Source organism: Mus musculus, chromosome 14 (genome assembly GCF_000001635.26).
Source record: "Mus musculus strain C57BL/6J chromosome 14, GRCm38.p6 C57BL/6J".
Lineage (NCBI taxonomy): Eukaryota > Metazoa > Chordata > Mammalia > Rodentia > Muridae > Mus > Mus musculus.
The window spans coordinates 70,054,945-70,066,413 of record NC_000080.6 but is presented as its reverse complement, the minus strand read 5'-3'; the positions used below and the strand labels follow the sequence as shown (position 1 = coordinate 70,066,413).

General features: G+C 49.8%; 1 protein-coding gene and 1 long non-coding RNA gene across 5 annotated transcripts in view; one reads left to right on the top strand and one right to left on the bottom strand.

Annotated features, from left to right (window-relative positions):
* Positions 1–2,798: 2,798 nt before the first annotated feature.
* Gm33524 overlaps positions 2,799–11,469 on the top strand; it is a 64,407-nt gene continuing 55,736 nt past the window's right edge. For 3 of the 4 annotated variants that reach the window (XR_383556.4, XR_383554.4, XR_874784.3), the window contains exon 1: positions 2,799–5,478. This is a non-coding gene — a long non-coding RNA (predicted gene, 33524). Of the gene's footprint in view, positions 5,479–6,722; positions 7,650–11,469 lie in introns of those variants that run through there. The other variant, XR_874783.2, reaches the window with a different exon arrangement.
* The window catches only part of Pebp4 (phosphatidylethanolamine binding protein 4), a 219,512-nt gene continuing 214,538 nt past the window's right edge, over positions 6,496–11,469 (bottom strand). The window contains exon 7 of the mRNA NM_028560.4: positions 6,496–6,817. Within this exon, the coding sequence (NP_082836.2) occupies positions 6,672–6,817 (146 nt within the window). The 3' untranslated portion in view covers positions 6,496–6,671. The remainder of the gene's footprint in view (positions 6,818–11,469) is intronic.

Sequence of the window (11,469 nt, the reverse complement as noted above, 5' to 3'; positions counted from 1 at the left end):
AGAATGTGGAGACGCTTCTTCTAGACCCCAAATGAAAGGAAAAGTAGTCATGATGGAAACTCAAACAAATTCTTCCCCATTACCCTACTTCCCTTCCGTGGTCACACTTCCGGCTGCCACCACAGGGTATTTTAGGCTCAAAAACAAAAAGCATCAGATCTATTTGAGCAACTTTTGTTCCATCGGAGTAGAAGCCCAGGGGCCTGTGGCCGCCCTGGGCTAGGCCACTTCCCCAGGGAACTGACGCGTTTCCCTTTCGCTGCCAAGGTTCAATTTAGCAACTCAGTCTGGCCAATTTTGGCTTCTCCTTTCCCTGGCTGGGCACTACACAGGCAAGGGGCCAGATGTGGGGCTGCTAGAAGGACGGGTATGTGTTTGGAGGCCTTCCTCATGAACTTCAGGGGAAGGCCTGGTTCCCTTCTGCTAGCACCTCCCCTCCCCTCTTCCTTCCCCAATCACACACAAGAAAGCTCCACGGTATCATCAAAGCTCCACTTGCAGCAGCAGGCGATTGCAGAGTGAGATTTGTGGTTAGGTCAAGTCTGATCCTCCATCTCATACAAAGCGTGGTGTTTTTCTGCGTTAGTGGTAGGCTGGTGTGTGATCAGACTGTGAGTGAGAGTGTGCTGAGGTTCAACAAGGTAATCACAAATACAACTTGTCTAGCATGTCTAGAAAGAGGTTGGCAGAGCTGATACCCCTTAGTGTCTATCGGCTGCATACACCATGTGATTTTGCGTGGGATGCTGTGTTGACAGTATGCATGTGCAGGTTGCATAAAGGAGGTGTGTGTGTGTGTGTGTGTGTGTGTGTCAGAGAGAGAGAGAGAGAAAGAGAGAGAGAATGCTCATGCTTGTTTATATGTGCAGGGGCAGGGGCATGGCTGGTAAGAAGCTTGATATTCCTGACAGCTGTGGCCAGTGTCCATGTGGGCAAAGCTTAGGTTGTAGATCGGTGGTTCTCAGTCTTTGTGTTGCTCCACAAGGGTCTCTTATCAACCATCCTTCTTATCAGATATTTACATTACATTCACAATGGTAGCAAAATTACAGTTATAAAAATAATTTTATGGTTTAGGGAGGGAGTCACTGGAACATTAAAGGTTTGGAGCACTAGGAAGACTGAGGACCGTTGCTGTAGAGTTTTTGTGTGTGTGTGTGTGGACCAGGGCTTGAGGGCAAGTCAACAAATTGCAGCTATGGCTCAGGTAAGCCTGCTTTGTAGTACCAGGGATGGACCGCAATTGGTGCTCAGAGGTGCCTTGATCTCCACCCTCTCTTCAGTTTCCTTTCCATCCCTAAGGACTCCTGCATCCCCTCCTGGTGTGCGTGCCCCTCTCCTGTCTGACAGTCTCTCTTTCCTTTTAGCCCATTAATCCTGACTCAGGACTCTAGTTCCTGAGTCTATGTGTTGCCCTGCGTCCCTGAAGTGAATATGAGGGTCCCTCTGCTTGAGTTTTGTCTGACTTGATTCTGAAATAGATGTTGCTTATGGGAGCTCCAAGGGTCCTCAGCTCCCTACATCTGAAAACTCACTTTTAACCCAAGCACCCCACTAGAATGTTCCAGCTTCTGTAGATAACCGCACTTGGCTCCTTTTCATTCGTAATCATGAAAATGCTCATGCGGCACTGGTGTGTGCTTTCTCTACTGTCTTCCAAGAGAGACGTGCAGAACGGTAGAGTATGGAAGAGGAGGGGACCTTGTGGAAGAAAGTATTTGATTTATGAAGAAACTGAAGCCAAGAGAGGATGGCTGACTTGCCTAGGCAAAGAGAGCAGACAATGGCAGAGATGAACTGCCCATCAAGAGCTTCATTTATTTATTTTACAACAGAACATACAGCTGTGCCTTTTTCTATTTCCTTGTATTCCTGATTCTTTGCTGGCCTCAGAGGCTGAGGGCACGTGTGTGTGTGTGTGTGTGTGTGTGTGTGTGTGTGTGTGTGTGTGTGTGTACATACACATCTCATGTGTCTTTTAGCAGTTACTGGGGAGCAAAGGCAAAGTTAACTCCCAGAAGGAGGAACTGTGTTCTGGGATCGTTACTATTAGCCTGGCTAAGCCAGTGGGGTAAGGTCCTAGAGGTGGATGGCTCTGTGCTCCACTCTGGTAAAGCAGTTCAGACATCTGGGGAGGCTGGAGGGAGTATTCTGAGTGATGGGCCTTTGTCTTTCCAGGGAAATGCTTGCTAGTTGCTAAGGAACTGGGTGTCTTTCCTGATCCAAGCCTCCCAATGTTTTGCTCAGTTTGGGAGGAGGATTCTGGGCTGGGGCTCAAGGCATCCTAGCTAGCTGGCCCTCTCCTTGGGCTGCTGAGGCTCTTATGGGTCTGGGAGGAAGGACACTTCTTTGGAGGCGGTGGCTCCTTGGCCTGAACCTCATTACTTATTTCAGGGAAGCTGGGTAGGACAGGTGAAGTGGAGGCAGGGTAGAAGAGGAAACCATGTATTTGCTGAACAGCCTGCGTGCCAGACACCATGCTTGAGCTCTGCTCTGCTATCTCATTTAACTGTTGCAACCCATCCTAGAAGGAAGTCGCCTTATACTCTTTACTGTACTGGAAACGGAGGTCTGAAACACTTAAGTTGTCAAGTGGCAGAAGTCAATATGAATTTAGGTTTTTGGAGGTAGGGAAGACTGAGCTTTCTAGTTTATGGCTACTTAGTCCTAACACCCAGATACATCACCATCACCATCACCAGCAGCAGCACTACCTTACCAACTTTTTTTTTTTTTTTTTTTTGGTTTTTTTGGTTTTCGAGACAGGGTTTCTCTGTATAGCCCTGGCTGTCCTGGAACTCACTTTGTAGACCAGGCTGGTCTCGAACTCAGAAATCCGCCTACCTCTGCATTACCACAATTCTTGAGTCCTCCCTAGATAACTTTCCCTCCTTTTCTGCCTTTCACCTTTTCTAGAGTAGCCATTCCACAGGTGTGTGTGTGTGTGTGTGTGTGTGTGTGTGTGTGTGTGTGTGTGTGTGAAACAGAAGGGAGATTCTCTTAACCGAAGTAGTAGAACAGTCAGTCGCCTTGGACAGGCAGGGTGCAGTGATGACGGTCTTTGGCTGGGCTAGCCTGCTTGCCTTGAGTATGCCGAGGTCCTAGCCTTCTCCACAATGATCCTGCATGGCTGAAACTTTTAAACTATTGTGGTAGGAGCAGCCTTTCTCCTTTAGCTCTTGAGTGAATAAAGGACCTGGCCTCTCAGTTTTTATTGTCCAGTGAGTAACATTAGAGCATTGTTTCCCTCCGAAAAGTGCGGTGAGGGGCTTTAACTTAATGCCATCTTCTGCCATTGCTTTTCATGAATCAGAGAGTAGGGACTCTGGCTCCCAGTTCGCCCATGAGTCCGCTAATACCTGCGTTATTAGGCTGTTGTGGCGGGTAAATGAGAGGACAGGCATGAAGCTCGAGTGGGCTGTGAATCAGGGTTCGGGACACGGTGAATGAAACATTACACATAAAGTGTTAGGTGCAGTGCATGGTTTGCAGAAAGTGTCCAGTAAGTGACATCTGATGACAAAGGCGACCACAGTGATGATTAAAAAAAAAAGTCAGTTTTCTTCAGTGTGTAAAGGATGGCATTACATACCTCTTGGCCATTTACATGCCTTTGCTTTCTCTGGGGCTTGGGGGAGGGGGAAGCTAATGAAATGGGATGTGAGGCCTGCAGAGTTCTGCAGGTCAAGGGTGGGTGCCCCACTGCCTGCAGGCTTTCATGGACCCCAGGCTTCCTCTCTGCCCCAGACTTTTCACTGTGGTTAGGGCAGGACTGGCTGTAGCTGAGGGCCTGGGACAGCTGCTTCCTTTTTCACTTTTTAGGACCTGAAGAATCAAGATCCCTCCTGGGGCTGAACTTGAAGCCTATAGGACGCGAGGGCAAAAGAAAGGATGGGTGAAGAAAAAAAAAGGGGGGGGGGGAAGAAAGCAAGCTGATAATTTCCTCGAAGGGTAAACATCCGATTTTTTTTCCTTACCCCAAAATAAACATGCTAACCACAAGGAATTAAAAGCAGAAGAGGGAGGATGTCTCAATTTGGGGTTGTTCTAGCAAGCTGACCTTCTATTTATCCTGGTCCTGGGCACCAATTGGAGCTGCCAATTACACTCTGCCCCTGGCACGGTAAGGGTTTTGGAGAGACAGTTCCAGGGAACATGGAACCCAAAAAGTCCCTTCTCGTGGCTGTCTTCTATGACACTGCAAATGGAAACTTCCTTTTGTTTCTTATTTTAGCTCTGCTCACAGGCTTGCCCGCTGCGGGAGAGGGAGCAGGAGGTTCCTTTTGCCCTGGGCTGGCTGACATCAGATGTGCTGCTAGATCTTCAGCATTTGTTCCTATTCTTTTGGGGCAGGGATCTGAACCTAGCAATGGAATTGGGGGGGGGCAGTATCCGACACTTCCCCATATCACAGACTCAGTACCCTGCCTGGCTGCATTCTTTAGATCCAGCCCTGAAATGTAACTAATGAGTTGAGTGTGTTTCACAGGGCGAAGGGTCAACGGGGGCCCCTCTACCTTGTAGCCATCATGGGGCATGCCCCATGCATGTAATAAGGTAATAACCTTAGGCCTGCCTTCCTCCTGCCCCTTTCATCTGGAGATCTCAAAGCACGCTGTCGATGAGTCACCAGTGCGGCTGTGCCTTGGCCAAGGTCTCCCTCTGTGTCTTAGAAAATCGTGGAGGGAAACTGATCTAGGGGACCTTGAGAGGAGTAGAAAGGACTAGGGTGGAGGTCAGGCATCTGAGGAGATGCGGTCCATGCTGCACATGAGAGCAGCAGAGATGCATGTTCAAGGCGGGGGGCGGGGGGGTTCCTTGGGCAGCAAAATCGGGAAGCAACGAGGAGACCCAAGGACCTTACATGATGAAAACCCTTTCCCCACATACACCGAGTAGCCTCCTCATAAACTCTATAAACAGCACACATCTGATCATGATACCAGTCTTTCTCCAATCTCCAATTCCATCTTCTCCAATTCCTTATTCCATAAACTGTGTGTGTGTGTGTGTGTGTGTGTGTGTGTGTGTGTAGATTTGATTAAAAACTATAGCGTGGTTATGAGGCCTGGCCTGGCCTTGGCCTACCCTATCCAGCCAATGCTCATGCCTCATTTCAGCCCTTTCATTGGCCTTTCATTTTCAGGTAGATGCTCATTTGTTCCTGCTAGCGGCTCAGTGAAGCTCTAAGGAAGTCTGCCTCTGTTGCACTGAATTAATTTCTACCCCACATTCCAGCCCCAACTTCAAATACCACTTCTTCCAAGAGGCCTTGACTCTTCCACTCCTGCCAGAAACCGGGCCCCCTTTTACAGCCTCAGAACACGCATCACAGTTTGTTAAAACTTGATTGTGACTCTCTTGATGATGAACACCCCCACCACAGACTGCTAAGCTCTGCTGGAGTAGCTGGAGTAGCTGGAGTAGCTAGCACCTCTCTCTGTGTCTGCCCTGGGTCTGGCTTGGAACAGGTGCCAGGTGAACTTACTGAGGGAAGGTTGTTGTCTGTTGGAGCTGGAAAGGTCCATGGTCAAAAATGCAATCTCTGCTACCAGCCCTTCTTCCTCACTGCCAGGGCTGGTGGGGTGGGGCTTTGGGATGACTGACAGCTCGGGCCCTGGGCCCTGGTCTCCTGCCTCTGCATCCAGCACGCAGTCTGACTCGCTTGCATTTGTAAGAAATCCTCAAATTTAGGTCTAGACCTCAGATCTGCTCCATTCTTCGTTATTGCTTTTTTTCCTCTCTCTCTCTCTCCTCTTCCTCTTTCTTCTTTCTCTTCTTTCTGTGTGTGCATGTTCATGTGTGTTTGCATACACACGTGTTTGCACGTGAGCTTGAGATCAGAGGAAACTCTCAACCGTTGCTGTTTTCAGGCACATTCAACATGTTGTTTAAGGAAGAGTACGTGTCTCCCCGCTTCTCCTTTCTCTTTCATTTTTTGAGACTTTTTTTTTTATATTATTTTCCTGTGTAGCTCTGGCTGTCCTGGAACTCACTCTATGATAGACTGGCCTTGAACCCAGAGATCTGCCTGCCTCTGCCTCCTAAGTGCTGGGATTAAAGGTGTACCTGGCTAAGACAGAGTTTCTTATTGGCCCAGTTGTCAAAGTAGCCTAGACCATTGGCCAGTGAGCTTTGGAGATCTTCTTGCCTCTGATTCTCATCTCCCTGTTACTGGGCTTTTCACATGGGTTCTGGATGTCCTAACTCAGTTCCTAATGCTTGCACGGCAAGCTCTTTATTGACTGAGCCATCTCCTCAGCACTTCCCTTGCTGTGTTTCAAAGTAAATACAGAGGTTAGAAGAAAGCACATTGCTAGTGGGTGAGTAGGGGAGTGGCGGGGGGAGGGTATGGGAGACTTTTGGGATAGCATTTGGAATGTAAATGAAGAAAATACCTAATTAAAAAAATTGGAAATGAAAAAAAAAAGAATTGCAGTAACAAAAAAAAAAAAAAAGAAAAGAAAAGAAAACACATTGCTAAGCTCTGGGCGATTGTTTCTTTTTGTTTTTTGTTGTTCTGTTTTTTGTTTTGTTTATTTGCATTTAGCATTTATTTGTTTATTTTATTTGGAAGATGCCAAAAGGAGGTTCCATCCCCAGACCACCTGTAGTGGATTACATGACGTGAGCACATAACTGGAAGGTAGAAGTTTCCGCTCAGTAGACGGTTATTTTTGATTGAATTGCTCTTGATCGTCGTTAATTCTACCAAACTCTGATGACAGTTCCTCGTCAAACTGAGTCATGAACTGGGTGCTTGTGTCGGGATCTCTCAGCCCATATTGCTGCAGGAATTTGTCCAGATTCCAACCACCTAGAAACCAGACAGACCACAGAGGAACAGTAAGAGGTAACCATTGACCTGAGATGGCCTGACAGGGAGAGGTCATCTCTGAATGAGTAGAGTTCCCCTTGATCATCCGGTTAGGCAGTATGTACTGCATGGAGAATCTTCTAGCTTTAGGAGGGTCTGGATGCTTAGAGAGCCCTAACACACGGCCAAGTTAGGTGGCTGCTTGCTAGAGGATGATGGGGCACAGCTCAGTGAGTTAAAGTCACCTTGGGCTTCTTTCCCCAGGATCTTTTAGTCAACATACATTACTGCCTTCTCACCCATGTAGCAAGCATCATCAGATGGGTGCGGACTCTGCCCATGCCCTCTTCTTGAAGGTCTTCAGACTTCTGACATGATAGAGGCTTGGGTACTCCCTCTCCCCAAACCTGCTTAGCCTAGCTGTTTAGGCTGAGATTGGTGTGAACCTATTGTTGTTCTTACAGTACCTGCCGCCCCCCGCCCCGAGGGCCCCAAGCACCCCTTAAAACCTGAGTTCTCCTTGAGAGAAGGGAGAGAGTTGTACTTAGATCCTTGATTGGGATCAAATTTGGGAGACATTTTCCCCTGCCCTGGTGCTGGAACATCCTAGTCAGGGCCTAGGCCCAGAGGTTGTTTCTTCTCACAACCCAACAAGGTGAGCCTACTGTGATGCGAGTGACCGTGTCTCGTGACAGGGAGTTAAGTGTATATAGTCCTAGGCGCTGGAGAAAGTTGAAGGAAGTGGTTAGAGATATATCCCATGATCCTTTCCGAAATCCTAAGCTTTGAGCACCGTGGGTAGAGGGTTGTCAGGAAAATTCAGGAAGAACTGGTAGGTCTGGATTTCAGATAACAAATAATTTGCTGTATACCTTTCCCACCTATGTCATGGAGTATACTTATACTAATTCTTTTATGTTCCTGTTTATTTGAATAACTGTAATTCGCATGTGTCCTTCCATGTTTTATTCTTTTAGGGGTGGCTAGCTCTAGCAATCATCCTTGGGTGGGAGAGCACCCGGGGAAGGCCTTGCCCAGAGCAGTGGCCAGTGTACCATGGCTTGTGGAGAGCAGGCATCACTGGGATCCAGATGGAAGAATGCCAGCATGAGGCTGGCAGCCTGGAAGTCTCAGCAGAGCCTCACCTTAGAGTCATAGGCCGCTGGCGCCCCCCCACCCCCCATTTAGAACTGCGACTGCTTCTATAATGAGGATGAGATGAAGTCCATGCACCCACATTTCTTTTTCAACTTACCTCCCCTTCCCACTGCATAAGGCTCATGTTTCAATGATCTTCACAAGTATAGGACGATTTTTTTTTAATACCAGCTTCCAAAAGCTGTAATGATGGTGTGTTAAGTAAGAAGATGGTGGTACAGTAAGAAGACCAGCAAAGGGACACCCTGTAGGGTTTCCTAGCAGCCAGCTGTTGTCACAGGAGCGTTGTGCATATTACTTCATGTCACTTCTAATGTGAAGGACTTGTGGGACGGGGTGGGGGGTAGGACGTGGCACCCAGCTGGGGATACAAGGCATTTCCAGGTCTCTTCACCCCATGTGACCCAGTACCTGCATGTCTCAACTAGCCCCAAGGGCTGTAGAGTTAGAACTTTATGGGACTGTCTTGGGAAGGCTGCTGAGATGCTGGCTGGTTGACTGTTTGCCCAATGCTGACTACACTGGGCAAAGTCCATGCTGCAGCTTTGGGTCATTGTCCCTTTGTGGACTTTGTGCCTAGTTAGAACCCCTGGGACCCAGGGGGCCAGGCTGGCTGAAGAGAAGTGTTGGTAATCTGACCCTTGGAAAACATGTGCATGCATGCCCTCACCCCCACCAGTGTGTGTGTGTGCACACGTGTATATATGTGTGTTGTGTGTGTGCGTTTGTGTGTGTGTGCATGCCTGTGTGTTGTGTACATGTGTTCGTGTGTACATGTACGTGCACACATGCGCATGTGTGTCCGAGACAGGATCTTGGGTGAAGTAGCATGTGGCGGTATGAAGGGACAAGGTGGCTTTCTCCTTTCCTCACTGAGTATGACAGGAAGGAGCTTTGGTGTCAATGAGGGAATTGAAACCCATCACGAGATCAGAGCAAGCTGGTGGAAAGAAATCCCCTATGTCCCGAGAGAGAGGCCTCTCGCTCCCCTCACGCAGGGCTGGCCGTCCCCATCTCCTTTGTGTGAGCTCAGAGTGTCCTGAGGTACTTAGACTCCTCCTGGCTACATTTCTAAAAACCCCACACTTGCTTTCAGCAATTTGGGCAGCAGCTCCGAGAAACCAGGTCCTGGGTTGGGCCAGTCTCCTGCTGCCTCTTCCTTTGGCTCAGCAGGGACTCCTTACACACCCCCACTTGTTTCCTGCCACAGAGGGCAGGAGGAACTGACCCAGAGCAAGCTCTAGAAGGAAGAGGGGTGAGTCAGGCCCTCAGGGCCATGTGGGGAGAAATGGGGAGCTGTGGCTTCTGTGGTCGGCTGCTAGGAGGAAAGCCCCTTCCTGTATGGCTCTGCTCTGTCTCTGCACTGCAGGAAGAGGGCGGGACCACTACTCTGGTAGCCATCAGGGTGGAAGGAGGTATTTATACTCTGGTGTTTATACCCTGAACTGCCCTGAGGGAGCAACACAGAGGCTGGTGCTCCTACAGCAGGGCCACACAGATCACATGCAGTCTGGTCTCCACACAACCCAGGGACACTCCTTTCATCCCACGGGAGCAGCTGTGGCAGCCTTGCCATGAGGCTGCTGTTTCTAAGAGCTGATGGGGAAGAGGTTGGCCAAAGTGCTGATGTTAATCAGGTCGTGGAAGGGGTTGAGGGGTCCATGGGGAACGCTGCCTCAAAGCCTGGAGGAAAGTGAACCACACTGTGTGCCTGACCTCACGTTAGGCACCAGGGTTATGAAAGATGAAGGACCCCCCCCCCTCGGTGTCCAGGAGAGGGACTACCTCTCTTGAGTTTCACTCCCTGTGAATGCCATGGCTCGAAGGTTGGGAGTGGCCTTGGTGATAGGTGTTGATGGTCACTTTTTCCATTCTGGGCCCTGAGTACAATTTGAAAGTGGCAGTTGTGTGCCTGCGTATCGTCTGCAGACCTCAGACAGAGATGGACAGTTCTCCTAGAATGTGTGCATTCTGAGCTTGCGCAGACCTCTGTGCCTGTGCCTTTAATGTAACCCTGGCAGGGCCTCCCTGGGCCTCTCTTAGGCGCAAGTGGCGGTAGCTGCTTTATCTAGCTTCCTTCCTGACCTCAGTGAGTTTCCTTTATCACCCGACTGACACTGGAGGAAAAAAATCCACTCGTGTTGGTCAGGGGGAGAGCCTTGTCCAGTAGCACAGCTTTGTTGCTGGCTCTGACTGATGCTCACAGGCTCTTCAGCAAGCCCACTTCCAGATTTCCAGCCAGCAGAGTTCGGTGCTGCCTGGCCCTGCTCTGTTGAAAGTCAGTTCTCATCAGACTTTCCTTTCCGTCCTTGGCTTGGGGATGTGGGATCGGGAGGCAAGTGCCATTCAGATAAGATGGGAGGTTCTTAGCTATTGACTTTGGCCTCCTGCCTGAGGCAGTCCCTGCAGGGACGTAGGCACCTGGCTCTTAGCTGCCTGAGCCTCTGTGATGGGACTTGTATCTAACCAAGGTATCCCTCCTCTTCCTTGGCCTTGGCCTTTTGGGAGAGCAGGGGATGGTGGGCTCTGAATAAAACAACACAAATTCAAGTCTGTCCTAATAACCACCCCGTGGAGAGCCCAGCTCAGGTCTGTAATTTGTTTGGGCCGCCAGGGCTGGACGAGGTGATAGAAGCGCTGATGCCTCTCCACAGAGATTAATGATGTCCTGGCAGTGGTAGGCGGGAGGCCTGAGCCTTTTATTTTTTTGTGCCATTAAATGACATCCAGAGACTTTCACTCAGGAGCTGAAAAGCCCTCGTTCCATCACATCCAATTACTTCTGGAGAGGATTTGCTGAGTGGCTGATCCTGCTGACTTGAGAGGCTTTGGGACAGAGGGGCCACTGGGACCTGGGACTTTGGCCCAAATGGACAGGGAGGGAGACAGGCCCAGAGTGGTGAGGAGCTGTCTCTGCCTGCCCTCTGCAGAAAAGAACTCAGGAGAGGTGGAGAAAGAGAGGGGATTTCTAGTTGTTCAGCCTGGGGGCACTGGGGCCTCCTTCCATCTTGTAACTGAGAGCAGTGATGGAGAACCCCTCCCCCACCTGTTCCTGTATTTGGTAGGAGTAGTGGCTGGCTGGAACTTGGGAGTTATCTGTGGGTTCTCCATGATCTAAGTGTCTACTGGGGCGCATGTCTCCACTACCATCAGCCTCCAGAGACTTCAGGCAGTTCCTGGACAGGATGCCTGACTGTGTGCTACCTAGGATCTTGCCTGACTGTGCTACCTAGGATCTTCCCAGCTGGGTGCCTGCCAGGAGCCCGGTGGTGCCAAGTTCTGCCAGTTGGGTGGGGCCCTATGGAGGCAAAAGAGAGCTCTCTGCCACAGGAGCCTACAGTGGGACGTGATCAGGGGCTAGGCCCTGGGGGGATTCTGGGACCAGGCCAGACGAACCACTGTGGGAGGTCATGGGGGGTTGGGCTGAGCTGTTTTGCATCGGGCCCTGAGTGTGTTTGTGTCTGTCTGTGTGTATGTGCTGGAGGGTGGTAGTT